We start from the raw sequence: 26,628 nt of genomic DNA on the forward strand, positions 1-26,628 counted from the left end.
ATTGTGAACAATTATCGATTTAAAAGTGTGTGAACGGATTTTCAATTATCGTCATCTGAATTCTTTTGGACAGCAAATTAAAAAAAAACAATGAGCCCAACAAGTAAAAAACAGCCATTAAAACTTTCTGTCAAAAATGAAATGATGGATCAAACATCATCCGATAGTAGCAGTATGGAACAATCGGATATAATTGGAAGAAATAAATCCACATCCAGCTCGAAACAATTTGGCCGTGTTAATCGAAGAACATTGGATAAAAATTCGGATGAATATAAAAAAAGGCGCGAACGAAATAATTTGGCCGTTAAAAAATCTCGAAATAAATCCAAACAAAAAACACAGCAAACACAAGAACGTGTAAACGAATTGAAGGAAGAAAATCAACGTCTAGAGACAAAAGTGAAAATCCTATCAAAAGAATTAAATTTTCTAAGGGACTTGTTTTTGGCACATGCATCCTCACATAGTGGTGGACAATCGATCGATGATGAAAAATCACGATTGATGGACGATCGAAACACTGATAATGGGCAAATCAATCAATCGCATGTGATCTCTTCATCATTCTCGAATAAATTATCCTCAACAACATCCGAAATCGAGAAACATTAATGTCACAATTATGGTGTTGACAACGATGATTATCGAAAAATTCAATTTTCAATTGTTTGATTGCATTTAAAAAAAAAATGATAATGACAAATAATTTAGAAAATTCCAAAAATTCTATCATAGTAAAATACACGAGTTTTTCATTTATCATGTAGACCTAACTGTGTTGTTGAATGAGGAGCGAGTTTATTTTTCAAAAAAAATGTATAATATAATAATGATAAAAGAAAAGAGAATCTTACCATATTATAACCAAAGCATCATTTTTTTTTCTTATAAATTTTTGGTCATAATAAATTTGTCATTTTTATTTGATTTAAATTATTATTGTGAGAATACAAATTTTGTTGCCGATGATGTAGTACCGTCCAGTTGACGATCATCAGAGTAATTGTTTATACCGGTGATCGTATTTGGATGTATTGTATTTTGATCGGCTTTCAGTATACCAACATTTTGCCATTTTTCAAAACAATTAGCTGAATAGTGATAAGAAAAGAAAGTAAATTCTAAAAAAATTCAATTTGGAAATAATTTTTTTCATACCTTTCCAAAGCCGTACGGCTCCATCATCACCTGAAGAGGCCATCAAAGTACCGGTAATATTCCACGATACTCTCCATACTTGTGAGCCATGATCATCAAATGAAGCTATCACTTTGATATTATAGCGACGTTTATTTCCAATCGGTGGATTGTTGGTCGAATTGGCCATACTTGCAGTTTGAGAATAAGGTTCAGCAAAATCTTTTTCATTTTCTATTAATCTGATTGAAATTATTTTGACATCTTTGGTGGTGGCCGCTCCTAAAAGATCATATGAACGGCCAACATTCGGTGCAAACGCAATATCATGTACCAATTCGTTGACATCTTTGAATGTTTTATCAATAATTTGCTGCCAATCACGAGCCTGTTCATTAAACTCATAGAACAAAATTTTTGACCCTTGTACGTTATTGTCATCGCTGCCAACAGCTATCATTGGAAAATTTTGTCGAAACAACGAAGGATTCCAAGAAATGGAACTACAAGCTTTGTTGCAGTTAATTTCATATTGAATAGACCAATGGGTAATATTCATAACATCAGGTGCTTCGTAGATTCGAATGACTCCATCGAGAGAACAAGTTGAAAGAATAAGTCCAAAATGTTTAGGTGCAAATTTGACATCTGTAACAGATGTTCGGCTATCGACAAAACTGTGACGCTTTATCCAAACAGATTGATTGTTTTTTTCATTTGTGTTTTTATCACCAACTAATGACAAAATGAATCCATTAAAATGAAAGGGTTTAATTAATCAAAAATTTAATTATACCCATCTCTTCCCAAACAATGGCAGTTCTATCAAACGAACAAGTGGCAAGTATCTGTCCAAATTCGGGATGTGCCCAAGTCACTTTCCATACAGATCCAGCATGTGTTTTCCATGAAGACGTACACGTCCATTGGCCATCATCATCAATGTCCCAGACCTGAAAATATTCTAAATTAACACATTTGTTTGAAGAAAACATCGAATATAAATTGTACTTTGACACTTTGATCTGAGGAACATGTAGCCAATCGTCGACCATAATAATCATAGGCGATGTCATGGATCAAATCTTTATGGTCAGCTTGTATACTTCGTGAAACCATCATGAAAATAATTAGATTTGGACCAAATCAAATTGTAAAGATAATAGCAATCTTAAGACTTTAAAATTTCAATTCCAATTTGAGCACATGACAATTAATAAAGTTCATAAACGACGTACTATACTAATTTTTGTAAACAGAATTGCATGTTTTGAAAAAATATTCGAAAAATGGATAATTCTGGTAAGATTTTCAGGTCATTTTTTTCAATTTTAATCATTTTTTTTTCTCAGCAGAAATATTTTCCTCATTACCAAAAGAGGTATGTGATGTTAGCCATCTGATCGGTATCGAGCCGGGAACTAGTAATAAGAAACCAGAAGAAACAATATGTGACTGGATTCCAAAAAAAGATCAAAATGATGATTTTAAATACAAATTTTATTCATTATACGAAACTATTGAACAGAATAAATCTTCTTCGTGTTCTAAACAAAGAGGAAAAAAATGTTTAAATTCCAAACAAAGAAAAGCTTTGTTTAATTTGAATAAAGATAAATTGGATTTCAAACAATTCAAGGCAATCAATCAACTTTGGCATTCTTATCTGGATTCAATATTGGAAGATGTGAAAACTAAAGCCGATGAATTGAAATTAGCAAGAATTGATTTACATGGAGCCTATCTTCTGGTATGTAGCTCGAAAAATCCCTCTGTTATTGGTGTCAAAGGCTACATGGTACAGGAATCAAAAAATACATTTCGAATTTTAAACAATCAAAATAGACTGTTGGGTAATTAATTCAATTTGATAATAATAAGAAAAATTTAATTTTAAAAACTATAATTTTTACATAGAAATTCCCAAACATGGAACAATATTTGCATTTAAACATGGAAATAGATTATACAAAATTAATGGTTATAATATAATGATGTCGAGTTTCAATCGTTCGAAAGCCAAACCCAAAATGAATTTCATTAGTGATTTATAATCTATTGATGATTGATGATTAAAAATGCGCTGTGATTGAATAAATCTCTTGTAAATCATCGATGATCTATAAATAAAATTTAAAAAAAATTACTTTCATTTCAATAATTGAGTTTTAAAATTATTTATAATTTCTTACCTGTTTAGCAGAGGTACCAATCTTTTTGGCAATCTCAAATTTTTCATTCAAAGATAAATGTACGTATTTATACAGTAGATCACCATCGAGAATGTTTTTGCTAGGATTCATTAGATCCATTTTTCTCATTTTGACCATTCTAAATGCTTTTGGATTCAAGCCAGCTATGTGTTGAATATTTGTAGTTAGTAAATTTTGTAACATCAACAAACGTCTATAAGTCTTTTCAGGAATCGGAAGCAAATATCCAATGCTACCGTCTAATGTAGCAAACATACTAACATGTCGTCTGAGATAAGTCTGCTTTAAACGATTATCAATGTTTTTAAATTGTATCCGACAACGAATTCTAAAAATTGAATTGACAAACGATCCAAGATGAAAATCGCCACGCCGAATTAAACGTGTACCACCAATACTTTCCAATTGATCAGGCTGATAAGCATATAATATAAGATTTTTATTCACATCTGATACCAAAAAACACATTTGGCTATTGTCGATCAAATATTCACAAGCATACACTTGTAAAGAACGATGGTCACGACTGACAAGCGATAATGTTCGTGTTTCTTCCTGATATCGTAACAATGAAATCGATTTATAAACATCGCTAACCAATATTAAATTCTTCAACGATATGGCAGCATGGACATAGATTTGTGTGTCTATGAAAGCAATACCAATTAATTGTGATTCTTTAAGTTGCCAAATGTAAATTTTTTGTCCAATCGCTGACAAGAGATATCCACGAACCTGACAAATGGCCGTAACAGGACCTTTTTGTTCTTTACAATAAACAATTTTAATTTTATGCTTAGTCAATGGTTTGCCTGGTTCTGGAACAACTTCGATTATGTCAAATATCCATATTCTTCCACGATTCGTAACATCTTCACCATAGCTATAATTTGTACTGATAGCAATATAGCCTTTTAGACCTGAGCTAGTACCTTCGGAAGCTAACATTACGGTTTTCAAAGCAGTTATATGCTCCCATTCATCGAATTGAACTAATGTACCCGGAATGATTGTCCAATTGACTGGTGATAATAATTGAAGTTCAAATTGTTCTGTTTTACAATGAATGTAACGAGAATCGGATTCAATAAAATCATAATCTTTCTCTTCGCCACCAATTCGAACGATTCTTGTTATATCAATCAAACGACTAGTAACAAGTGCATAGGTTTTACTTTCCAGATGATAATTTACATAATGAACAGTACGATTGATTGGAATATGTTTGTAAGGCCAATATGAATCTAATTCATAACGATTAGCAAGTGTCGAAAATCTCAATTCTTCGTTATTATTGAAATACAGATAACCATTTGGACAATTGACATTGTTGAACATGGCAAATGAGCTGATTGCTCCATCCATGTCCATGCTATGAGATCTCAATTCGCCACGATAAGTCATGAAAAACCAACAAGGATAAGGACCGCAGAGAAATACTCCCGAAAATCCGCCAATGTTGGTAAACGAGCGTAACCATGATCGATTTTCGAACAAATAGCATTGGTCAACATTATTTTCATGAAATTTTGGCAATTTAACAAATTGAAGATGAGAGCCAATCTTTTTGAATCGTATCTTCAAATGATTCTCAACTTGTGATTCATAAAATGGAAATATCTCATAAATGAAAAAGTCTTCATCGAAACGAGCAAACAAATATGGATGACTATTTTGTAAACCTAGACCACAAACAAGAATTTCTTTGGTAATAGACATCGTTAGCATATCGGTTTGATTTTGATACGAATGATCTGTTGTTTGAATACTGTCTACAAGTACACGTAATCCTAAAGGAAAATTCTTGATCAGATAGACCAGTTTAAATTCGGGAAGATTATAAATTTCAAGCACACCGTTTTCTCGCACAATAAAAAGCCAATATGTTGGTTCGGTTTTTGTTATTATCGCGATTTTGGTATCATATTTTTCTTCAACTTCATCATTCATTTGTTGATCATCATTTTCATTTTGACATTGATTATCGTTATTTAAAAAACTAGCCATCGAATTTCCATATAATAGTTCATCTTCTTCATCTATCGTTGTAGCCGATGATAGCGTTGAAATTGTTGAGGTCAAAGGTAGAGCGGAATTGGTTTGTTTCACGACCGTAGATTTCTTTGAATTTACCGATTCGGTCATTTTGGTTTTTGTAGTGAATAAACCGCTAACATCCTTTATAGATGCAATGTGAGACAATACGTGATTTGGCTGTGGAAAGATCCGGTTTGATCACCACCAAACGAGCGGTGCTTTTCGTTAAATCAATTTTCAGTCTCAACATGATGATCACACCTTTTTCAGATATAAGAACAGCATAAGGATCTGCAGTGGAAACATGAATCAATGGAGATCCAATGTCGATGGGAAAATGTTGAAGCTCACGAGTACCATCCAATAGACGAACACTTTTGGCACATACTTGTAGAATATATTTATTATCACCAATGTTGCCGGCAAAAATAGTCGGACTTTGTGTGATGAAACCACTTTGATCGAGTTCATTAATTTCTTGACCAATTTGGAAAACTAATGTTGAATCTTCTTGTGTAATGATCAAATATTTATGTACCATGGCTTCGTTATCAGAATAATACAAGTTTGAACCGTACGCTGTCCAACAATCATAACATCCGGGCAATTTGAAACTGGTTTCAATCTGAGGTTTAATTGACCGTTGTAGTACGGTGAGACCACCGGTTTGAAAATAGCCTGAAGTAGTAACAAGTTCCATATGAATATCTTGCTGGCTGGCAATATTCTCCAAAACCAAATTCGGCTCACCTAGACAAACGTTGCCGCATGGACCAATATTGTAAATAATATCGCATAATTTCAATGTACAAGACAAATTTTGTTGTTCAATCGATTTATGATTAATTCGTAATAAACTTTGAGTCAAATTTTCATCATTTGCATTTTCAATTTCTTCATTTTCTGAATTCATACTTTGTTCTTCTGTAACATTTCCTTCATGTTGTTCATTCGAATCTAAAAACACTTCGGTAGATTTATCATCCAAATTGGATCTTTTCAATTGTTGAGTATTATACCAATCCTCGCCATAGAGATACTCATCTTCAGATTGAATGTTTTCATTATATTCAGGTATGATCATTAAATTTCCATTAATAACGCCATTCTGATGAGTGAATCGTGTACTAGAAGACATTTCTGGATTATTCGAATCCATCTTTTCAGCATATTGAATAAGCAATGAATGGCTTAAACGAGATCCAATGAAATAGAAGCTTTCATCACATTTAATCATACTAGTTGCTATGGCTGATGATGCGATATGGATGAAATTGAATGTTCGTACACTTCTAGTCATATCATTATAAAGTTTCAAAACATATAATTCTCCATCCTTCAAGCTTAGTAAAATTTTATTATTGGAAATAAAAATTGCCTGACAACAGTCCAATGAAATAATGACATCATCTTGTGTTTTCAATGGAAACGAAGTATTGCTATCATTAAAACCATTTAACGATATACCGTATGGTGGTAAACCTTGATTTAAATGTATCAAAGCATTAGCAGCGAATATTAATACACCACCGATTGGTTTTGGAATCGGTAAGGCAGCGAATGTGTTGAATGGAAGATTATTCATAGACCAGATATGCGGATGGACACGTTGATGAACATCCAAGGATAGAGTGATCATCGAAACAGTATCTTGACGGACGGCTATCCTTCCGGGCCATGTTTGTACTGGTTCATAAAGTATCATCAATGTAGGTTCATAGTAGTTATGTAAAAATTGTATGTCAAGCACATTTGTTATATTAACACCATATTGTTCTGGATTCAATATCAATTTGTACGATGGCAATACTGGCAATTTCTTTTGGTTTACAGAAGGAGTATTTTGACTGTTTAGACTTGATAGAAACAATGAATCCTGATTATCTTCAACGACCACATCCTTACGGAAAGGTATGATTATAATGTTTTTATTATAGACCAACATGGCAGCACATCGATTTTCTGGATCAACACGAACCAATGGAGGTCGAACATGAGTCGTATAGCCAGATTTCATATCATCATCTTCAAAATAATGCATCGATATTGTTTTGAGATCATGTGTACTTGGATCATATTCAACCACCGAAAGTTTTGCATCATTGAATGCTAATATAAGACAATCACGATTGGCGGCCAAAAATGAAACAGAATTCAATGATTCAATGTTGGCATTCAATGTAAACGTTTGTATACATTCGAGCTTGATATTGTCATATGAATCACCATCTTCAGGATAATGAACACTTTTGTTAATAGGATGATTAACATTGACATTATTCGATGTAATTGGAACATTGATCAGACGATAAACTTTAAGTTGATTCAAACCAGCTGTAATTAGATTTCTTTCTGAATAATTATAAAAATGACAAGATGTGGAATGTTCCACCTGAGTTGATGGATGAATTGTTTTGCAAATAGCATACATTTTTTCACCAAAAAAAAATAAAATAAAATAAACCAAACAAATTCAAAAAAATGTAATGATATTCATTATCGCTACTACTGTGAGTCAATAATAATAAAAATCACCTAAACGGCGGTTCTATTTGTGTTGTATATAAGCAGCATGTTACAATGACAACAGATGATTTTAAAATCAAATTTAATTGCCATTAGATGGCAGTATGGTAGAATTGCAAACATTTTCGAAATTTCACCAAAGGTTCTGTTTCGTTCAACAATTATGCACCAACATTTGTTGTAATCATAAAACCCGACAATGGCTCTTGGCCACCTTTTATAATATGATTATTAACATGGCACTGGTTAATTTGATGAAAATCATTTATTCAATTAGTTTGAAATTCATTTAATTTTTTTTTATAAGAATTTATTTATTCAAAATTATTATTTTGATCAAGATTTTGTGAATCATACAATTCTCTAAAATGAATTAATAATTCTGTTAAATTTGTACCATATTTGCCGGATACTGGAATCACTTTTAAATGAAACAAATTATTCGTATTCAAATGTTGTAGAAATATTTTTAATTTTGTGGCTGAATCATCACTATCTATTTTATTAGCGATGATCGTAATAGGCTTTTGTAATAATTCACTTTTGTAAAGATCTATTTCTTTCATAAGAATTTTCAATTGTTCAAATGGTTCATCAATGGACATGTCGATGACAAAGAAAAGGCATACACAACGTTCAATGTGTTTAAGAAAATTCAATCCTAAACCTTTGTTACAATGAGCTTCCGAAATGATACCAGGTAGATCAGCGATGGATAATTGTTCCATATCTTCATATTGTACAATACCTACAGATGGTTTTAGTGTTGTAAATGGATAACTAGCAACTTTAGGTCGAGCACGAGATAATGCACTTAACAAAGTAGATTTTCCAGCATTTGGAAATCCAACTAGACCAGCATGAGCTATAATTTTCATCTCAAGAATCCATTGATTATCTTCACCTTGTGCTCCAACTTCGGCTACATATGGATGTCGATTTTTATTGCTTAAAAAATAATGATTACCTTTTCCACCACTTCCACCTTTGGCAGCTAAAAATTTCATCTTATCACAATATAAATCGGCTACAATTTGATCTGTTTGAGCATCTTTGACTAGAGTTCCAATTGGCACTGATATGGTCATATGTGGAGCATTTTTTCCGGTCATATCTTTATGCATACCATTCTCTCCTTGTTCACCCGTATATTTAGATTTAATCTGATTCAATGATTTAGTATTTTTTGATGCTTCGAAAATAACATGACCACCATTGCCACCGTCACCACCGCTTGGTCCGGCTTGTGGATTAGACCAAAGTTGAAGAAAACAGATCATACCATCACCTCCTTTTCCGCCTTTTACGTGAACACGTTTATAGTCGATAAATTCAGATGAATGGATATTAGTGGAAGATTTATTCTTCAATGATCTTAATGGAGCGGGATGTGAATATTTTTCAACATTTTGTTGATTATTATTATCCGATTTAATTTGATCGGATAGTTTTAAATTTGAATGAATAAATGGTTCGGTAGATGTCGATGTTGAATTATTATCGTTCAATAAATTAATAATGGGAAAAATTCTATTCAATACAATACGTTTACGAACATGTGAAATTAATGACATTTTTCATGCAATACATTATGCAATATACATTCAAAAAAAATGTGAGTGGAACATATGAGAAAAATCTAGAAATTGAAAGAATTCACTCGAATGAATGAAATGAATGTCTCTGTTTGTTTCGAGAAACATCTACAAAATTCTCCACTATTCTAGTAACCACTACAACGTACCACAATATTCGACAAAAATCCCGCCTTCTCTCCACTGTTGTAGAGTATACGAGGAGAATCCAAGTTGAAATAGTCGTGATCGGCCGCGAGTATATAAACTCCGGTGCCGATCGACTACAGCAACTCAATTGACTACTAAAATTGAAATCAAATTCAAAATTCAAATCTCTCAAAACTCTTATTCTCTCGTTAATATTTTTTCAAAAAATTTGATCATTTTCAACTGTTTAACTGTTTATTGATTTATATTTGTGATTTTACATAATCAACAACGAAAATGCCGTCGAAAACATTGAAAGCCCCTGCTATTGGTATCGATTTGGGTACCACATATTCATGTGTTGGTGTATTCCAGAATGGTTCCGTCGAGATAATAGCCAATGATCAAGGCAACCGAACAACACCCAGCTATGTTGCCTTCAATGATACTGAACGTTTAATTGGTGATGCTGCCAAGAATCAAGTTTCCATGAATCCAACTAATACCATATTCGATGCTAAACGTCTGATTGGTCGTCGATTTGATGAATCATCAGTGAAATCAGATATGAAACATTGGCCATTCAAAGTTGTAAGCGAATCTGGAAAGCCAAAGCTCGAAGTCGAATTTAAAGGCGAACGAAAACGATTCTGGCCTGAAGAAATCTCTGCTATGGTCTTGACTAAGATGAAAGAAACGGCTGAAGCTTATCTTGGACAGAAAGTTACTGATGTTGTGATCACTGTTCCAGCTTACTTCAACGATTCCCAACGACAAGCGACCAAAGATGCTGGAGTGATTGCTGGATTGAACGTATTGCGAATCATCAACGAACCTACTGCCGCAGCTATCGCCTATGGGCTGGATAAAAAAGGTGGTGGTGAAAAAAATGTTCTCATCTTTGATCTTGGTGGTGGAACATTTGATGTCTCGGTATTGACCATCGACAATGGTATCTTCGAAGTCAAATCAACTGCTGGCGATACTCATCTTGGCGGTGAAGACTTTGATAATCGCTTGGTGAACCATTTTGTTCAAGAATTCAAACGAAAATTCGGCAAAGACATCATGTCGAACAAACGAGCCTTGCGACGTCTTCGAACATCATGTGAACGTGCTAAACGAACATTGTCATCATCAACTCAAACCTCGATCGAAATTGATTCATTACATGAAGGAATCGATTTCTACTCAACAATTACCCGAGCCAGATTTGAAGAACTTTGCTCTGACTTGTTCCGATCAACATTAGAACCTGTTGAAAAAGCTCTTCGAGATGCTAAATTAGACAAATCCAAGATTGACGAAATTGTTTTGGTTGGTGGTTCCACTCGAATTCCCAAAATCCAGAAATTATTATCAGATTTCTTCAATGGCAAAGAACTAAACAAATCCATCAACCCGGATGAAGCTGTCGCTTATGGTGCTGCCGTCCAAGCTGCTATATTGACTGGAGATAATTCGAATAATGTCAAAGATTTGTTATTGCTTGATGTGGCACCATTATCATTGGGTATTGAAACTGCCGGTGGAGTTATGACTACTTTGATCAAGCGAAACACTACCATACCTACCAAACAAACGCAAACATTCACCACCTATGCTGATAATCAACCTGCTGTCACGATCCAAGTTTATGAAGGAGAACGAGCAATGACCAAAGATAACAACCGCCTTGGCACATTTGATTTGACTGGTATTCCGCCTGCACCAAGAGGTGTTCCACAAATTGAAGTCACCTTTGATGTTGATGCAAACGGTATATTGAATGTGTCGGCAGTTGACAAGAGCACAGGTCGACAAAACAAGATTACCATCACTAATGATAAAGGTCGTTTGTCGAAAGCTGATATCGAAAAAATGGTTCAAGAAGCAGAACAATATCGTGAAGATGATGAGCGACAACGTGAACGTATTGCTGCTAAAAACCAATTGGAAGCTTATGCATTCCAATTGAAATCGACAATGGAAGAAGAAGCGGTCAAATCGAAACTGTCCGAAGAAGATCGAAAAACCGTCTTGAACAAAGTTGATGAAACCTTACGATGGCTGGATTCAAATCAATTGGCCGATAAAGAAGAATTTGAACATCGACAAAAAGAAATAGAAAATGCCTGTCGACCAATCATGATGAAAATCTACCAGCAACAACAACAACAACATCATCCTGGTGCAAATGGATCTTGTGGCAGTAATGCATATCCTGGCTACAATGGATTCAAATCAAACAATGATGGACCAGTAGTCGAAGAAGTGAATTAAATTTATCCATTAGAATAAAAATAGATATCGACATAATCAATCAATTATAATATAATATGACATCATAAAATAGTGTAAAAATCATATAATCATTTTATTGTAAAAAATCAGAAATTTTATTTTAAATTCAATAAATTTTTTTTTTCAAAATCTTTTCATTCTTTTCTTTTTATTACTTCTATTGATAAACTTTTTTGACTTTTTCTTTGCTGGTTTAAAGTCAGTTGAATTGTCAATGTTAAGAACAGATATGTCATCAAACTTGGTAACATCATCGGCTATCGAATTGACAGTAGCCAATTTTCTAGCTTGAGCTTTTTGTTTTTTCGTCAAGTTCAAACGGATAAAATGTTCTTCTTCATATTTTTTCTTTCTATTCAGGAATTTTCCTATGCCCGATTTTCGGTTAATTAGTCCATCATATTCTTCTTCAGGTGCATCGTCAAATTCTTTTCGTAATTCGTTTATTATTGAACAGTTCATAGCACGTTTCTTGGCACGTTCCAAATTTCGAGCTTTACGTTCTTGTTCGTCTTCATATTTCATTTGTGCTAATCGTGGTGGAACATAAACTTTATTCTTATCAACTTGAGGTTCTTTGCTGGAATCTTTTTCATTTTCATCTTCTTTCGTTTGATCAGTTTCAGATTCATTTTCATCTTCGATATCAAAGGAAAAAGTTGGCCGAGCATTCAACGGATTGTTCTCGATTTGCATTCGATTGCTGCTCATTGTCTTCATCAAGTTATCCACTTGATATTTAAGTTTTTCTTCCAATGGTTGTATCTTCTCCAACACAACCCTTTCTTCCACTAGTCTTTCTCGAGTTTTATCATTATTTTCACCAAGTAATCGATGCTTGACGATGCCAGTTAAGTCGATCAGATAATTGACAAATATTCTGTTTTTCAAATCAAACAAAGAAATTCCAGATTCAGATGAAAGTTCATCATTTTTTAAACGATCCAATAGCTTTTTTGATGTCCATACACAATCAATTAATGATTCTTTAAATGAATTAAGAAGTTGATTTGTTTCAGAAATTGGATCTTTATTTTCCATCTCTTTTATTATTTGCACTAATCAATATATTGAATTGGAACCAAACATGCAAACACGCGAGAATCTACTACTGGATCGACTATTTGGACTTGTATGGTATGGGGTAAGTAGTTTTAGGATTTTTTTTTATTTATTTTTACATCAGTCATTTTTACATGAATCAATTCATTGTTGTAAATTATTTCTGGTCATTTCGTGAAAATGAACAAACAAAAGCATCGTTGGTCGCTCAATTTTACAAAGTTAGTAATTATTCTATCAACGAATAATAATAATAATATATTCATCATTATTTCTAGGAGCAATAAAAGTGAACGTTCGGATGTATTATCTCCACCTGGTTACAATTCCAACCATGGTTATATCCAAAACGAAGGTAGCCGTGAAGTGGATAATAATCTGATTGTCAAAAAATCTTGGGAAATAGCGTTAGCACCATTGAAACAAATTCCAATGAATCTGTTCATCATGTACATGGCCGGTAATTCTATTTCAATTTTACCAATCATGATGGTTGGTATGCTTTTCCTGGGACCAATTAAAGCTATATTCAGCTTCAATAAAAGTAGGTTTTAAATGTTAGAGCTAACATTGAACTTAAACTTTCATCTATTTATATTTTCATTTTTAGCATTCAAATTAATTGAAGGAAACCAAGCAATCATGCAAAAATTGATCTACATTATCGGCAATTTAGCTGGAATTGCTTTAGCACTTTATAAATGTAAATCAATGGGCCTGCTTCCCACACATCCATCAGATTGGTTGGATTTTGTCGAACCACCACAACGAATCGAATTTTCCGGTGGTGGTCTTATTACTTAATTTGTTTGTTTATAATTTGATTTTGTGTTAATAATGTTTTTTTGAACGCAAATAAAAACTGCAAACAACGTGTATGGATTTAATTTTGCTTTTGTTTTATTGTTTGAATCGAATTTTTTTTTAAATTGAAAATCATATGGATCAAAACGAGCCACAGCCTAAAGATAATCCTTGGTCGGATACAAAATCGATCGATACTTCCGATGCACAAATCAAGAGAGAAACGAAACAGTGCGTTCAAGGTCTGCCCACGGTATTAGCCAATGATATTATACTACAGAATTTATTGAAACCGACGGATGGCCCTAAAAACCAGGACGAATTAGGTCCAAATATTATGCCATTGCAACTTAATTTTGGTGGTCAAGAAACGAAAGACGTTGATGGAAAAAAATTAGCCATCAAAGATGCTCCAAATGGGAAAAAAGTTCAATACGATCCGGAAAAAGGATTTGTAATGAGTAGTTGGAGTAATTTCGAATTGGAACCACAATCTGAACAGTTGGTAACCGATCCCAAAGGAATTTTCATCAAACACATCACGTCAACCGTTATCAATCCAAATGATTTAGGCAAAGGTTCTACAGGAGCAGCGATCGATATGAAAAGTTTAACGGCAACTTCGCATTGTCTAGCTAGTAATGCATGGTCAAATGTTTTACTTTATAAGCCAAAAGAGATGATTTTCAAGTATGATATTGAACAGAAAAAATTAGTTGCCGAAGATGATGCAAATACTTCGTCTTCTAAGTAAATGCAGAAAATTTGTTAAACTTTTTGTGATTTGATTTTTACAATTAAGAACTAATTTTTTAATTAATGATAATTAATATGACGCTTGTGTAATCAATTGTCGATGCTTGTTTTACACAGCATTGACAACATGAATAACATAATAATCATGATAATACATTAGTATACAAAGAGGTTGTCCAATAATCAACGATAGCCACATTGCATAATTGGCCACTTTTTTGGGCAACCTTTGGACCAATAAGGCTAATGGTATTTGAAATGCCATACCAGCGAATGCCCAGATACGGTACATGTTCAATGGAACGGAGACGAGATATTCATGGAAAAATGCCGAAGCCAAAAATACAATGGCCGATGCTTTCACAGTGTTCATTTTGAATGACACAACCAAAGGAAGATAAAGATGTCGTACACACCATCGATGAGTTGGTGTATTCCATGTTCTCCAAAAATATTCAATCGATTCTGAATTCCACCAATCTTTGTAAAATTCGCGATCAGCAAAACGGAAAATTTCACCAAGTAAATTTAAATATGAATGATAAACAAGATAGAAAAATATCAACCAACATAAATGATTTGGAACCTTGTGAAAAAAAATATAAGGTTATCACTCAATAGATTTATGTATAAAAATTTTATTACACATACAGCAAGCTTCAATAATCTTTCCAACATTTTCGTATATGACATTTCCATGAATGGTTCTAATGAATTTTGAATTGCCGGCACCATCCATTGTTGTATTAAAGCAATCTCGATCTGTAGGAGAAAAAACTATCCATTCTATTGATTATCATCAAGAATTGTTAAAAATCAATTCAATTAACTTACAATCTCCAATAGACGTTTGATTAGAAAACTTTTACGAATTCGTTTGGTTCGAGGGAAATTTAATTCATAGCATAAAGTTGGTGCGAACATGAAATAGTATAGATTTGACAAAGTCAAATTGTTTGGATATTCAACAATTGACGATGATGATGATGATGATGATGATGATGACGAGGTAATGTGGCTGATTCCAATATCATTTTCATTGGTTGTTATATTGTTGTTGTCTTCTTTTTTCGATTGAACATTGTTCTCTCGATGCCAATAATTGGCCATATGATAGGAAACTAATTTCAAAAAAACTACCGTATAATAAAGACAGCATGTTGAACCAGCAATCGGATTAAATTCATAGCAATGAAATACTATTGGTGGTATGGTGAGTAAAACAGTTAGATACAAGCCGATCAATGTAAATAAATGTGAAAATTTTAGCAAATATTTGGTTAAAAACAATTCAATAATGAATGCAAATAAAATGAATGCATTCAAAATGATTAATAAATAAAATGTAGGTATAATGTTGCTTATGGTAAAATAATTGATAATGACGCGCATAGGATCGATCAATATTCCATATTTGAGTACATTTTCAAGTGCAACACGAAAATTTGATAAAAATAAGATTGTATAACAAAGATTAATTAGGCCACGATAGTTAGTATATCCGCTAGATGAACTGAATAATGAATCTTTGGGCTGATGAACTCTACAATCGATTAATATAATGAGTTGGCGGAAAAAAAACCAATTAAATCCATTGTGAAAAACTTACGGTTTGTTCAAAAAATCTTTGAATGATGAATTCATTTTTCCATTCGTCAATGGTGACGAAGATGTGTTTAGATTATTTTCAGGACTGCAATGGTTCATCATGATGGTCAAGATAAAACCTGATTCAAAGTAATATATGACAGTCAAACCTGATCATCAATGATGTTAATGAAGAAAACATAACCGAATGTAACAAAAAAAAAGTTGATTTTTAAAGTTTGTTCGGGGAAAATCTTCATCTTCTTTTTCATGCTCATTTCAAGCAATTTGCACAGTCAGGTTCATCAATTTTTTGAAAAATAATTGTTATTAACGTCATCATCGATCATGACAACATCGATTGATTACTATTATGAACCTTGACTATATATCAATTAATCAATGATCACTAGATAAATGATTCTTTGTTATCGTTGTCGATTTAAGCGTCGTCAAAGGAATAACATCCTGTTGTCCTTGAATGTTTATTCATTAAGAAAAGAAACATTTCCCCGCCTATAAATCTTAGATACAAAGTGTTGAAAAATCAATTCACGTAATAAATTTTTTTATTATTATTAATAAAATTTGATTTATAAATTTATTTTGCAATTTAATAAAAGAATATTCCAAATTTGATTCTGTAGAGTGACAATTGTTTATCCTTTAAGGATACGATTCATTTGCCTATTTTGATTACTCACTGTATCCTGTGCTTTTTCCGATTTCGTTGCAATTGTATCAAGCAGTTTATTTTGACTATCAATTTCGGTGCCCAAACCTAATGCCAATTCTTTCAAGCGGCTAATACCGAGACCCATTTCGGAAAGATTCTCATCCAATTGTTGGTCAATTTCTTGTGATCGTATCTCATATGATGATAAATTTTTCGTCTTATCAGGCATGTTACGGCTATTCATGTCATCATTAACATCGAATTTATGGCTGATTCGACTATCGTTGATGACCGAAGTATTTTTCGATATATTCTCCAATGTATGTTGCAGTTTATTATCACTTGCCGATGACGATATTTTTTTCGTATTTACTGGCGGCAAATTTTTAGGATCCTGATTTTTTGAAAACATATTTTTGAAACCACCAAACATACTCTTCATGGATGAAATATGTTTTTGTGACATACGCATAATCGAATTAATTGAATCAAGTTTTTCATTGACATTATCCAGCTGTTCACGTTGATGCAATAATTCTTCAGCAGTATGAACGCCTATTTTTTCGGTTTCATAGATAAGCCCTAAAGAATTTTTCGTTGATTGAAGTGTTTGTTCTTCAATTCGCCGCCGTTCTTCAAATAATTGTACTCGTTTATCAGCCATTGATGAAGATGGATCATTATTATTAGAAAGAATATATCCCTTCGAACCTTGTCGAGGATGATTGAGGAATGTACTATCGTCAACATCTTCGAATTCGGGAATAGAACCATTTTTCATGTAGGACATTATGCAGGATAATAATATTTTAAAGAGCAGTGGTTTTAATGTAATAAAAAAAAATCAAATTGGGAATTTTTTTTCAACAAATAAAATCTTGTATTATGTCTTTTTATATGAAATGTTACAAAAATTAAAAAAAATGTAAAACAATAAATTATTGAAAAAACAATGGCAATGAAAGGAATGATGATGATAAAATCCCCCACAGAAAAAATTTAATACGAAACAATCAAAATATTGAATCGAATATGATGACGCCACAACTCATGCAACAGCTGCAGCTATTGTCTAATGACCATCATAAATGACGTTACCGATTTAAATGGATTTATTTGCGCTTTTTTTTATTCCTGGAACCTATTGGTATCTATAATCATCGAATCTTGAATCGGATTCAGTTTTTCAAACAATCATAAGCATCAGGACAATAACATTAGAAATTATTGCATTTAAATCAAAAGTTACTTTTTTAAGTGAAAAATAAAGTGCAACCAACAGAATTCACAATTTTTCATGATGATGATGGCGTCTGTGATGGATTCTAATTTTAGAATCGTTCATATTCATTGCGGTCATGTTCATTTTTCACTATATTCAAAGATCCTAATGGTGCAATTACATTATTTTAATGAAGAAAGTGGCTATACTAGCATTCATCAATTGAAAAGAATAATAGTGTGCCAGATTCTTCTCTCCACAGGCATTTTTCATGTAATCATCATAATTATAAAATACACAAACTCAAACAATGGATGAATCGTTGAAAGAAGATCAATCTCATAGCCATAATAATATCGATGATATCGAAATGATTTCTCTTTCCGATGAAAATCTAGGTACGTTCAAATAATTCTTTTTTAACTTTTACATGATAAATAATTGTTATATATTATAGCTGATATGCTTATCACAAAGTATGATTATTTGGATTCATGTATTGCGAATGAAAAATTTGATGCACAACTATGTAGTAATCTAGTGCTGTTGTTGAAATTCATTCTGGAGAATGGTCATCATATGGATGATGATGCTAATCATCGAGAACAAATGAACATGTTTTTCACTTTATTCCGTAACATACTCCGTAATCATTTGAAATGTTTACCAGATTCAATTAATTTGCTTATCCTAAGATTGATTGAAATTCGTGCAAGTAAATGGAAAATTAAATCAAGTATCGAAGAATACTATATGAAAAAAGTGGACAAACTTCAATCGAACAATAATATGTTCAGACCAAATAATTATCGTTCGTATAATGAAAAATCATCTGGCTATTCAAATATTCGTATCTCAAAATCATATAGCGATGTAATCAATGCTAACAACAATGCTGATGGTTCCCCACCAAAAAATTCAAAATTATTGAAAATGAATGCCAAAGGAGTGTATAAGGATGAAGTGTCTATAAAAAATTCCGATTCAGGAAAAGGCAAGTTTCAAAGATTTTTGTTTTTGAAGAATAATTTAATCACATTTTATTGAACAGTAATGGGCATTAAAGGGCGTAGAATTCATATGATTGAAGAGATGAGTGATACAATAATCTCTTTCCAGAAAGGTGAGAGTAAATGTGTAGTTTTTTTGATGTTTATTAAATAGTGTCCTCTATAGTATCACCAACTGCAAAAGAACGTCTAGTACTGATATCTGGATATAATCGTGAAAGTATTGAGAAAGCAAAAAATCTAATCGATGTCACCATTCGACAAAACATTTCACCAATACCATTCGAATCTCATGAAACATCAAATTTTAATGTGACATTGTCATCGATAAAAACGACTGCTGATCCAATCGAAGAAGCCCAATTTTTATATTGTTCATCATCAAATGAACTAAACATTGAAAATTCAAAGAAAAATTCATCCAACTCAAATAATAGTGGCAAAAATAATGCTTCCTCTGATACGACGGATATCTTTTCATATTCATTTTCATTCAACTTTAATAACAAAAATATTCAAATCAAAATTTCCGATTCAATAATTGGAAAAAAATTGGAACATTTTTTGAACAAATTCAATTTTATTAATTTTCTCATTAATGAAAATTTTGTTAATCATGACAAAGAAATTTCAAAATCATCTTGTGATCAGAAAAAAACAATTATTACTTATGATCGCGATTTTTTGATGAGCCTTCGTGAATCCCATATGAATTTTGACGATTCTCGTTTGATGAATGATATAAAGGAGAAACAAGCATCTCTTTTACGTTGATGTCATCAATCATCAGAATAAGAATCGTTCATCGACCAAAGTTTTTTGAACTAAATTTTTACGTGCAAATCGTCCATATAAACTTTGTATAAACTATTTGATTGAAATGGAAAATGCAAAGAATGTCATGTAACACAAATTGAAAACAATTACTAACCAATGATAGTAAATAAGTGACAAAAGCATCGATAATGTAGTCGTGTGATAATAAATCGACAATTATGAATGTGATCAATTCTAAAGTGATCAATGTTGTTTCAAGTCCACTGAATAGAATATTCTCGAATAAATTATTACTATCTGTATTGGTCATTTCAAATGACTATTTAGTTTTTGTTTTAATTTAATAATAATCGTTTTTCTTACCATTGTAAAAATATCCGATACCCTGTGAAACGGATGATGATTCAAAATCCAACATGGATTCCATGCTTGTCTTATCCTGTACCCTATAATCAGCTTTGTCCAACATATGAGCAATAAAATTTATAAGAAAATTATTAATTTGAACATATGTTGAAACCATTTTAGCCATATCCAATTCGCCTAGATTCAGATTACCAAATGTATTGATTGGCCGTTTATTATTATTATTATTATTACTGATGGCAGCTGTTTCCAATAATCGTCGACGATATTCTTTAAGCAGCTCATGAATGATTGATGGTAAATACATTTCAAATGTTTGTTGATCAGTATTAGGCAATAGTCCACGTTTGGAACAAAGATCACTTTCTTCCATATCCAATAATCGATACATTTCCAACATATTTACATCACTTTGGCCATGTGGTGAAATGCCATGAATATAATAGCCATATTTTTTGTAGCGAAGACAAAAAACACTTATCTATTTAAATCAAACAAATCAGACAATTGATCAATTAATCGATAATACTCACATTGCTAACCGAACAAAGATCGATAAATTCATTTAGTTTGTTACAGATGAAATTTTCTTTAAAAAATTTTTTATAAAAGTATTGAATTAAAATCATGATAATATACAATGAAGCTATCGTAGGTATTCGTATGGCTATGCATTCCGGTATTTCATCGGCATAATTCTTATTGGGCAACAAGTTTAGATAAGATTGTGGCGCAAGTTTACAAAATTTATGAAATTCTTCAGTTTCCAAAACGAAGATTATAAGAAAAAGATGTAATCCAATGTTGATTCGACGACGTACAGACAATTCTATCCATTCATTTGCGATAAAATAACTTCTCCATATGCTTACGTCGGTTATATCAGTTCCACTATGCATTTTTCTTGTCGAATCTTTACTTACATTGTCTGAAATTCGTGGCGATACATTACGTTTGAATTGTTCTGTCCTTTTTCTTGGACGTTCCCAATCGATGAAAAAAATTTCAATTGATGTTGAATCTGATAATTTCTTGATCATTTCAATCGTTTTGCAGATAAAAATTATAACTAAATATTGTAAAAATTGTTTTTGATGCTGATCGCTAAATATAAGTGCTCGCATCATTGATTGATATTTGAAAACGAGAATTCGATTCATGATGAATACCAACAGAATGCAAGCAAGTATGTTTGATACTGATATAATGAAGTAATTGATGAATACGGGTATGATTTGCCAATCAAAAATGTGCAACCTATTATAAAGGTCACGGTTTCGATTCATCATTGACCATGTTCGAAATGATGACCAAAGTATTGATAATGATAAAGAAAAAACCAAAGCAAATATGTGAAAATTGTACATAATATCATCATCATCATCCAAACGATAATTGACAGTAAGTTTGGATAGCAACTGTTGACTATTTTTTTTACTTTTGGCTGATAAATAATCATAATCGATACGAATTGATGCATAAAATGTTTGGCTATTTGAGTCCAATTCATCAATAACAATGTCCAAGGCAATATGTTTAGCATACAAAATGAACTCGAAATCTTTATTCGAATTCGATTGGCCCAACAATGAATTGAACAGGAAAAATCTAGTTTTATTCTCTAATCCTTGATGATTTAAGGTAATTGAATTTAATTGATCAGGTGCTGAAAGAAGATAAAGCTGATAGAAATAATTATCATCTTTTGAATAATCCCATAGTTGTTCAAGTTGATTCCATAGACATTGTTTTTGGATGTGAACACCAAGTAATAAATGTTCATGATTCATTTGTTGATGAGCACAACGAAACAATTCGTTTAGAAACATTGGTCCATATTCTTTCAATGATCCATTGGGATTCAATTTAAGATGGACAATATCAATCATATTATTTAATCGATATCGACTATATAATCGGGTTCTATCAATATCTTGTTTTTTGTTCATTTTGTTCGAACTGGTTTCATCCGGAATGATTTGTCGTTCGATTTCATCGCACAGATCATCTTTCATATAAATCTCTTTTGAATGAGCTATCGAAACCATTGTACAAGCATTGGCCAGATATTGACATGCTGTTTGATTTCGATAAAATCTGCAATTGTGAACTAAATGAAAAGAATCGTTAGAAAAAAAAATTCACTATTTATCATATTTCAAAACGCTTACTGGCAGGTCTCAACGAATCGAACAGAAATTTAGATTTAAAACGATTTTCATCGAATGTAACAGTTGAATATGAATTAAGCTTTTTGTATGATATGAGATTATTACGTTCTAAACAAATTCCATCTTCAATCAAATGACTCGATTCAGGACAATAACATGAATGGCTTTCATCGAACATATACAACGATATATGACAACTTTGACAAGCATAATTCTCGAATGGCTTACATTCATAACAATAGAATTGATTAGTTTCTTGATTCTTGCGCAATATTTTTCCATTAGGACAATCACAACCATCTTCTGGACAGTAGCCACAATATCCTTGAATTAACGATTGTCCAGTTTCACATACAGGCATTGGTAAGCATTCCAATTGGCCATTTCGGATTATCGTTCGATAACCATCGGAACAAACACAATTAGTTCTTTCATCAGGTTTACTTTGAAGAAATTCTTTAGAATTATTTGCAATCAATTTTGGTGTAAAAAATTTTGAACATGATTCACAAGAAAGCGTAATTGTATCAAAATAAGTGGTTCCGGTACATTGTTTTGGTTGAATAAATTTTTTTACTATCGATTCATTAGTTGAATTAATCATTAGCAAAAATGTCAATATATAAATAAACATTTCAAAAGCCATTAAAGACGATAATAGGAATATAATAGATGTTCGGGGTTTCGGCCGGGCGACAATGAATCAATATATGAATCGAATGAATCTTTAATCATTATTACTATGGCAACCAAATGTACAAAAAACCAAGGCAGGATTTGTTTGTATTTATTATAATTTTTTTTTATTTCTGTTTATGTTTTAATAAATCAACATGATATTTTATTACATTCGTAATTCATTTTTTTTTTTGAAAAAAATGGTGTTAGGATTTTTGTTTGAATAAAAATTTCATCAAAAAACTTTTAAATAATTTTCGTTAGCTGTTTCATAATTAATCAATAAAGATATTGATCGAGTTTCGAGTAACTTGATTATTGATCCATTTAAGGCTCACGCAATTCAACTTCATTTTCTTCCATTGTTAACGTTTTATTCACTTCACATTTATTCCATTGTAGTGTGGTCAATGAACACAAAGAATTTACCGATCGAAGTTCTGCTTCAAATTTATCCAATGAATCCATACCGCACAAGAAAATGATATATGGAAATAGGCAACGTTCGTATTTCACGATATTACAACATAGTTTTATACTATAATCTTCATCATCGGTGGACAATGTTTCATGTAATGGTTCAAAACATTTGCTGACCAAACGAAAATTTTTCGTTAACGTACTTAAACAACCATCATCGACACAACCTTCAATTAGAATTGATGGATTCTTTGCTCCTGCAGATGTCTGTAAATAACAAACGGAATGGGCAATAATTCCGACAAATAGCCAACTAACCATCCAAAAGATATACATCCTCTCGAGTCTCGATTATATCTGAAAACATTCTAGAAAATTTTTCATCAATTATATGCTTTGTATATTCATTTGAATAGAAAGAACTGATCGCAAATTCAGATCATGTGCCTTTTGTTTTAAAACATTTCGACATCAAAATCACATTTTGTCAACCAGCCTATCAAATGATGACTGCTTTGTTATTCATTTATTTTTTTTTTTTGTGACACAATTTCAAATCCATTGTACATTTGTGCATTTTTAATTATGAAACGCTTTCAACATAATTCCTAATTGTTGTTATTGTTATAATCATTTCATTCAAGTGACAATAAAATTCAAATGAGATACTTGCACAGTATTAACTCGTAGTGAATCATTTTTGATCAGGTTTTTTTTGATGTTTTACAATTCTTGAAATTATTTTGACCATTTAGTTGATCATTTAGCTAATTGGTTAATATTATCATCATAATCTCTTTAAATGAAAATCAAGAAAAAAATGTCATCAAATAAAGTTTTCAAATACGAAAATTCAGCAGCTATAATCATCTTGAAATGGAAAGTAAAACCTGGATTCGCGGTGAATCAAGTTCCATTCGTTTTGTTCACATACCGTGAAAACCAGATTGATGAAGATAATGACAGGCAACGACAACAACAATCACAAAATGCTGAACAAAAATTCAAAATCACAAAAAGTGGAATCATAATCAAAAAACTTTTGAAACAAAATGGTGATCATGTTGAAACAAATGACCAATTATTTGAATATGAATCATGTTCACATCCAACTTTGATGAAAGATCTTTGCGCTGTTTGTGGTGTCAACATCAGTAAATTTGATTCAGTTGAACAGCGAAAGATAGCTGAAAATACTAATGTTTCGATGGTCCATTCTATACCTGAACTGCGAGTTAGCAAAGAGATTGCAGAGGATTTAGGCCGTGCCGATGAAGAACGTTTGTTGAAATATCGTAAACTTGTATTGTTAGTTGATCTTGATCAAACAATCGTTCATTCGACTAATCAAAACATACCGAATGATCTCAGTGATGAAATTTTTCATTATCAATTGTACGGAACAAATTCACCGTGGTATCATACCAAGTTCAGGCCATATATGAACGAATTCTTGGAAGAAATTTCGAAATATTATGAACTTCATATTTGCACATTTGGTGCTCGACGTTACGCTCATCAAATTGCCCATTTGATTGATCCAAAATGTAAATTCTTTCCTAAAGATCGAATTTTATCACGGGATGAATTTTTTGATCCACGATCCAAGACTGGAAATATGAAATCGCTGTTTCCATGTGGTGATTCAATGGTTTGCATTATTGATGATCGTATAGATGTTTGGAACTATTCACCAAATGTTGTTCAAGTCAAGCCATATATCTGTTTCAAAACTGACGACATTAATGCGCCGGAAAAATTAAACATTGGATTCGAAAGCCAACTATCGAAAATTTATGATCAAGAAAATGACAGTAATCAAGAAGTTGAGAAACAAAAAGATGAAATAGATACATTAATAGTTACAGAGGAAGAAAAATTGAAAAATGAAATTGATGAAGAAAAGAAAGCATCCAAAGAATCCAATGAAGAAAACAAGGAATCAAAGACTAATTTGAAAGACAAATCCGTCGATGAAATAGATTCATTAAAAAAGGAATATGAAAACCTCCTTGATGATCAAGATGATTACCTTTTATACCTCAAAAGTGTTTTAATTAAGATACATCAAAAGTTTTATGGAGAATATGATGAAAAGATTAAATATCGATGTGAAGGAGAAGAAATTCTTATACCTGACCTCAAAAAAATTATTCCAAGCGTACGACGAACAGTTCTACATTCGGTTAATATCGTATTTAGCGGTGTAATAGCGACCAACACGTCACCTAGTTTAAATCGTTATTATCGACTAGCTGAATCTCTTGGAGCTATTGTAACAAATGATATCATTGCAAATGGATCGCCAAAAACAACACATTTGATTGCGGCAAAATGGGGAACAGTAAAAGTGAATAAATGTCTCAGATACAAATATATTAAAATTGTCACACCAGAATGGCTCATAGCTTGTGCTGATCGATGGGAAAAAGTTGATGAAGAATTGTATTTGCTTACCAAAGATACTGTATACAATGTTAATGAAAAGACTGATATCAAAAAAGTTCATTATGAATCGTTTCGTGAAGCATTAAATCAATCACCTTCAACATCAAAAGAATCGACTTCGGATTCTGCAACAATGTTGGATCTATCACCATTATCTAATTTTAGTATGAACGATCTCGATGACATGGGTAAAGAAGTAGAGGATGCTTGCAGTGAAAGTGGGGCCGAAAGCAGTAATGACGAACATGATGAAGATGATGATGACGACGATGATGATGGTGACAATGAAAAAACAAAAAAGTATTTGCCCAAGAAAGTCAACTATATGGACGATGAAGAAGAAAGCATGAATGATTATGCTTATGAAGGTGAATATCCCAAGGGTTGGAAAGATGAGAAAAACGAAAAACGTGGCTGTAAACGTCCTGTTGATGTTTTCGATGGCGATGGCGATGATGATGATGATGAGGATGAGGATGTAGAAGATGATAGGATCGATAATGAGTTAGATTTATCCGATTCTTCTTCCTCAACTCAATCGATAGGTTCTGTCGATGAGGAAATGGCTGCGGCATTGGAAAAAGAATTTTTCAATTCATAATTTACATGAAAAAAATTTAATGACTTTTTTCACACTTGATCATTGAAATAATAATTCATATAATCCATCTACTTTGTTGTAAAATAAAATAAAAACAAAAATTAATGGAAAAATAAAATTTGAATGA

At 32.2% G+C, this 26,628-nt stretch overlaps 14 protein-coding genes across 16 annotated transcripts; 7 read left to right on the forward strand and 7 right to left on the reverse strand.

Annotated features, from left to right (window-relative positions):
• The first annotated feature begins 90 nt into the window (after window positions 1-90).
• On the forward strand, window positions 91-936 carry LOC124492500 (uncharacterized). Its single transcript, XM_047055416.2, has one exon. It carries the CDS (start codon window positions 91-93, stop codon window positions 613-615), a length of 525 nt encoding a protein of 174 aa, XP_046911372.1. The 3' UTR covers window positions 616-936.
• Window positions 801-2,358, reverse strand: Nup44A (nuclear pore complex protein Nup44A). The gene is made up of 4 exons (XM_047055376.2): window positions 2,152-2,358; window positions 1,937-2,093; window positions 1,162-1,875; window positions 801-1,094 (listed from the first exon to the last, which is right to left on the reverse strand). The coding sequence occupies exons 1-4, from the start codon at window positions 2,260-2,262 to the stop codon at window positions 940-942; spliced, it is 1,137 nt and encodes a 378-aa protein (XP_046911332.1). The 5' UTR covers window positions 2,263-2,358; the 3' UTR covers window positions 801-939.
• Pop4 (ribonuclease P/MRP subunit POP4) lies at window positions 2,325-3,284 on the forward strand. 2 transcript variants are annotated; one of them, XM_047055400.2, is made up of 3 exons: window positions 2,325-2,442; window positions 2,496-2,993; window positions 3,058-3,284. In XM_047055400.2, exons 1-3 carry the CDS (start codon window positions 2,430-2,432, stop codon window positions 3,192-3,194), a joined length of 648 nt encoding a protein of 215 aa, XP_046911356.1. In that variant the 5' UTR covers window positions 2,325-2,429; the 3' UTR covers window positions 3,195-3,284. The 2 variants fall into 2 exon arrangements, with proteins under 2 accessions (XP_046911356.1, XP_046911355.1); XM_047055399.2 differs by having other exon boundaries at window positions 2,385-2,442; window positions 2,493-2,993; window positions 3,058-3,194.
• Window positions 3,007-7,972, reverse strand: Cpsf160 (cleavage and polyadenylation specificity factor subunit 1). The gene is given in 3 exon segments (XM_047055280.2): window positions 3,007-3,260; window positions 3,333-5,534; window positions 5,536-7,972. Coding segments are annotated over 3 exon segments (4,536 nt in total). The 5' UTR covers window positions 7,822-7,972; the 3' UTR covers window positions 3,007-3,212.
• Window positions 7,973-8,209: 237 nt separating this feature from the next.
• Window positions 8,210-9,566, reverse strand: LOC124492457 (GTPase Obg). Its single transcript, XM_047055366.2, has one exon. The coding sequence runs from the start codon at window positions 9,488-9,490 to the stop codon at window positions 8,231-8,233; it is 1,260 nt and encodes a 419-aa protein (XP_046911322.2). The 5' UTR covers window positions 9,491-9,566; the 3' UTR covers window positions 8,210-8,230.
• A 371-nt stretch (window positions 9,567-9,937) lies between these two features.
• On the forward strand, window positions 9,938-12,052 carry LOC124492425 (heat shock 70 kDa protein 1). Its single transcript, XM_047055306.2, has one exon. It carries the CDS (start codon window positions 9,938-9,940, stop codon window positions 11,900-11,902), a length of 1,965 nt encoding a protein of 654 aa, XP_046911262.1. The 3' UTR covers window positions 11,903-12,052.
• Window positions 11,971-13,095, reverse strand: LOC124492476 (neuroguidin-A). The gene has a single exon (XM_047055386.2). The coding sequence runs from the start codon at window positions 12,962-12,964 to the stop codon at window positions 12,047-12,049; it is 918 nt and encodes a 305-aa protein (XP_046911342.2). The 5' UTR covers window positions 12,965-13,095; the 3' UTR covers window positions 11,971-12,046.
• On the forward strand, window positions 13,063-13,872 carry EMC4 (ER membrane protein complex subunit 4). Its single transcript, XM_075732125.1, has 3 exons — window positions 13,063-13,206; window positions 13,264-13,529; window positions 13,596-13,872. The coding sequence occupies exons 1-3, from the start codon at window positions 13,166-13,168 to the stop codon at window positions 13,787-13,789; spliced, it is 501 nt and encodes a 166-aa protein (XP_075588240.1). The 5' UTR covers window positions 13,063-13,165; the 3' UTR covers window positions 13,790-13,872.
• LOC124492493 (uncharacterized) lies at window positions 13,873-14,615 on the forward strand. Its single transcript, XM_047055406.2, has one exon. The coding sequence runs from the start codon at window positions 13,926-13,928 to the stop codon at window positions 14,541-14,543; it is 618 nt and encodes a 205-aa protein (XP_046911362.1). The 5' UTR covers window positions 13,873-13,925; the 3' UTR covers window positions 14,544-14,615.
• Window positions 14,573-16,630, reverse strand: LOC124492452 (diacylglycerol O-acyltransferase 1). Its single transcript, XM_047055360.2, has 4 exons — window positions 16,155-16,630; window positions 15,380-16,088; window positions 15,197-15,322; window positions 14,573-15,131 (listed from the first exon to the last, which is right to left on the reverse strand). The coding sequence occupies exons 1-4, from the start codon at window positions 16,253-16,255 to the stop codon at window positions 14,655-14,657; spliced, it is 1,413 nt and encodes a 470-aa protein (XP_046911316.2). The 5' UTR covers window positions 16,256-16,630; the 3' UTR covers window positions 14,573-14,654.
• A 53-nt stretch (window positions 16,631-16,683) lies between these two features.
• On the reverse strand, window positions 16,684-17,836 carry Snap29 (Synaptosomal-associated protein 29kDa). The gene has a single exon (XM_047055394.2). It carries the CDS (start codon window positions 17,596-17,598, stop codon window positions 16,792-16,794), a length of 807 nt encoding a protein of 268 aa, XP_046911350.2. The 5' UTR covers window positions 17,599-17,836; the 3' UTR covers window positions 16,684-16,791.
• Window positions 17,837-18,243: 407 nt separating this feature from the next.
• mxt (Eukaryotic translation initiation factor mextil) lies at window positions 18,244-19,937 on the forward strand. Its single transcript, XM_047055364.2, has 4 exons — window positions 18,244-18,428; window positions 18,488-19,024; window positions 19,082-19,153; window positions 19,207-19,937. Exons 1-4 carry the CDS (start codon window positions 18,341-18,343, stop codon window positions 19,812-19,814), a joined length of 1,305 nt encoding a protein of 434 aa, XP_046911320.2. The 5' UTR covers window positions 18,244-18,340; the 3' UTR covers window positions 19,815-19,937.
• LOC124492413 (meckelin) lies at window positions 19,600-23,027 on the reverse strand. 2 transcript variants are annotated; one of them, XM_047055286.2, is made up of 5 exons: window positions 22,355-23,027; window positions 20,717-22,293; window positions 20,181-20,664; window positions 19,972-20,114; window positions 19,600-19,907 (listed from the first exon to the last, which is right to left on the reverse strand). In XM_047055286.2, the coding sequence occupies exons 1-5, from the start codon at window positions 22,998-23,000 to the stop codon at window positions 19,827-19,829; spliced, it is 2,931 nt and encodes a 976-aa protein (XP_046911242.2). In that variant the 5' UTR covers window positions 23,001-23,027; the 3' UTR covers window positions 19,600-19,826. The 2 variants fall into 2 exon arrangements, with proteins under 2 accessions (XP_046911242.2, XP_046911241.2); XM_047055285.2 differs by having other exon boundaries at window positions 19,873-20,114.
• Window positions 23,028-24,139: 1,112 nt separating this feature from the next.
• On the forward strand, window positions 24,140-26,619 carry Fcp1 (RNA polymerase II subunit A C-terminal domain phosphatase Fcp1). The gene has a single exon (XM_047055293.2). The coding sequence runs from the start codon at window positions 24,255-24,257 to the stop codon at window positions 26,499-26,501; it is 2,247 nt and encodes a 748-aa protein (XP_046911249.1). The 5' UTR covers window positions 24,140-24,254; the 3' UTR covers window positions 26,502-26,619.
• The last annotated feature ends 9 nt before the right edge of the window (window positions 26,620-26,628 follow it).

Source organism: Dermatophagoides farinae, chromosome 1 (genome assembly GCF_024713945.1).
Source record: "Dermatophagoides farinae isolate YC_2012a chromosome 1, ASM2471394v1, whole genome shotgun sequence".
Lineage (NCBI taxonomy): Eukaryota > Metazoa > Arthropoda > Arachnida > Sarcoptiformes > Pyroglyphidae > Dermatophagoides > Dermatophagoides farinae.

What these genes read in the sequence shown, in the direction of transcription:
- LOC124492500 (XM_047055416.2), top strand. Translation starts at nt 91, where the DNA reads ATGAGCCCAACAAGTAAAAAACAGCCATTAAAACTTTCTGTCAAAAAT.
- Nup44A (XM_047055376.2), bottom strand. Translation starts at nt 2,262, where the DNA reads ATGATGGTTTCACGAAGTATACAAGCTGACCATAAAGATTTGATCCAT. An exon ending in CCTCAGATCAAAGTGTCAAA is followed by an intron (nt 2,094 to 2,151) that starts GTACAATTTATA and finishes GAATATTTTCAG; the next exon opens with GTCTGGGACATTGATGATGA. An exon ending in AGCCGTACGGCTTTGGAAAG is followed by an intron (nt 1,095 to 1,161) that starts GTATGAAAAAAA and finishes ATCACTATTCAG; the next exon opens with CTAATTGTTTTGAAAAATGG.
- Pop4 (XM_047055399.2), top strand. An exon ending in CAATCAAAATAGACTGTTGG is followed by an intron (nt 2,994 to 3,057) that starts GTAATTAATTCA and finishes ATTTTTACATAG; the next exon opens with AAATTCCCAAACATGGAACA.
- LOC124492457 (XM_047055366.2), bottom strand. Translation starts at nt 9,490, where the DNA reads ATGTCATTAATTTCACATGTTCGTAAACGTATTGTATTGAATAGAATT.
- LOC124492425 (XM_047055306.2), top strand. Translation starts at nt 9,938, where the DNA reads ATGCCGTCGAAAACATTGAAAGCCCCTGCTATTGGTATCGATTTGGGT.
- LOC124492476 (XM_047055386.2), bottom strand. Translation starts at nt 12,964, where the DNA reads ATGGAAAATAAAGATCCAATTTCTGAAACAAATCAACTTCTTAATTCA.
- EMC4 (XM_075732125.1), top strand. Translation starts at nt 13,166, where the DNA reads ATGAACAAACAAAAGCATCGTTGGTCGCTCAATTTTACAAA. An exon ending in TGGTCGCTCAATTTTACAAA is followed by an intron (nt 13,207 to 13,263) that starts GTTAGTAATTAT and finishes CATTATTTCTAG; the next exon opens with GAGCAATAAAAGTGAACGTT. An exon ending in TATATTCAGCTTCAATAAAA is followed by an intron (nt 13,530 to 13,595) that starts GTAGGTTTTAAA and finishes TTTCATTTTTAG; the next exon opens with CATTCAAATTAATTGAAGGA.
- LOC124492493 (XM_047055406.2), top strand. Translation starts at nt 13,926, where the DNA reads ATGGATCAAAACGAGCCACAGCCTAAAGATAATCCTTGGTCGGATACA.
- LOC124492452 (XM_047055360.2), bottom strand. Translation starts at nt 16,255, where the DNA reads ATGATGAACCATTGCAGTCCTGAAAATAATCTAAACACATCTTCGTCA. An exon ending in AAAGATTTTTTGAACAAACC is followed by an intron (nt 16,089 to 16,154) that starts GTAAGTTTTTCA and finishes AATCGATTGTAG; the next exon opens with AGTTCATCAGCCCAAAGATT. An exon ending in AAAGATTATTGAAGCTTGCT is followed by an intron (nt 15,132 to 15,196) that starts GTATGTGTAATA and finishes TTTTTTCACAAG; the next exon opens with GTTCCAAATCATTTATGTTG.
- Snap29 (XM_047055394.2), bottom strand. Translation starts at nt 17,598, where the DNA reads ATGTCCTACATGAAAAATGGTTCTATTCCCGAATTCGAAGATGTTGAC.
- mxt (XM_047055364.2), top strand. Translation starts at nt 18,341, where the DNA reads ATGGATGAATCGTTGAAAGAAGATCAATCTCATAGCCATAATAATATC. An exon ending in TCTTTCCGATGAAAATCTAG is followed by an intron (nt 18,429 to 18,487) that starts GTACGTTCAAAT and finishes TATATATTATAG; the next exon opens with CTGATATGCTTATCACAAAG. An exon ending in AAATTCCGATTCAGGAAAAG is followed by an intron (nt 19,025 to 19,081) that starts GCAAGTTTCAAA and finishes TTTATTGAACAG; the next exon opens with TAATGGGCATTAAAGGGCGT.
- LOC124492413 (XM_047055285.2), bottom strand. Translation starts at nt 23,000, where the DNA reads ATGGCTTTTGAAATGTTTATTTATATATTGACATTTTTGCTAATGATT. An exon ending in ATCTTTGTTCGGTTAGCAAT is followed by an intron (nt 20,665 to 20,716) that starts GTGAGTATTATC and finishes TGATTTAAATAG; the next exon opens with ATAAGTGTTTTTTGTCTTCG. An exon ending in TATCGGATATTTTTACAATG is followed by an intron (nt 20,115 to 20,180) that starts GTAAGAAAAACG and finishes TGACCAATACAG; the next exon opens with ATAGTAATAATTTATTCGAG.
- Fcp1 (XM_047055293.2), top strand. Translation starts at nt 24,255, where the DNA reads ATGAAAATCAAGAAAAAAATGTCATCAAATAAAGTTTTCAAATACGAA.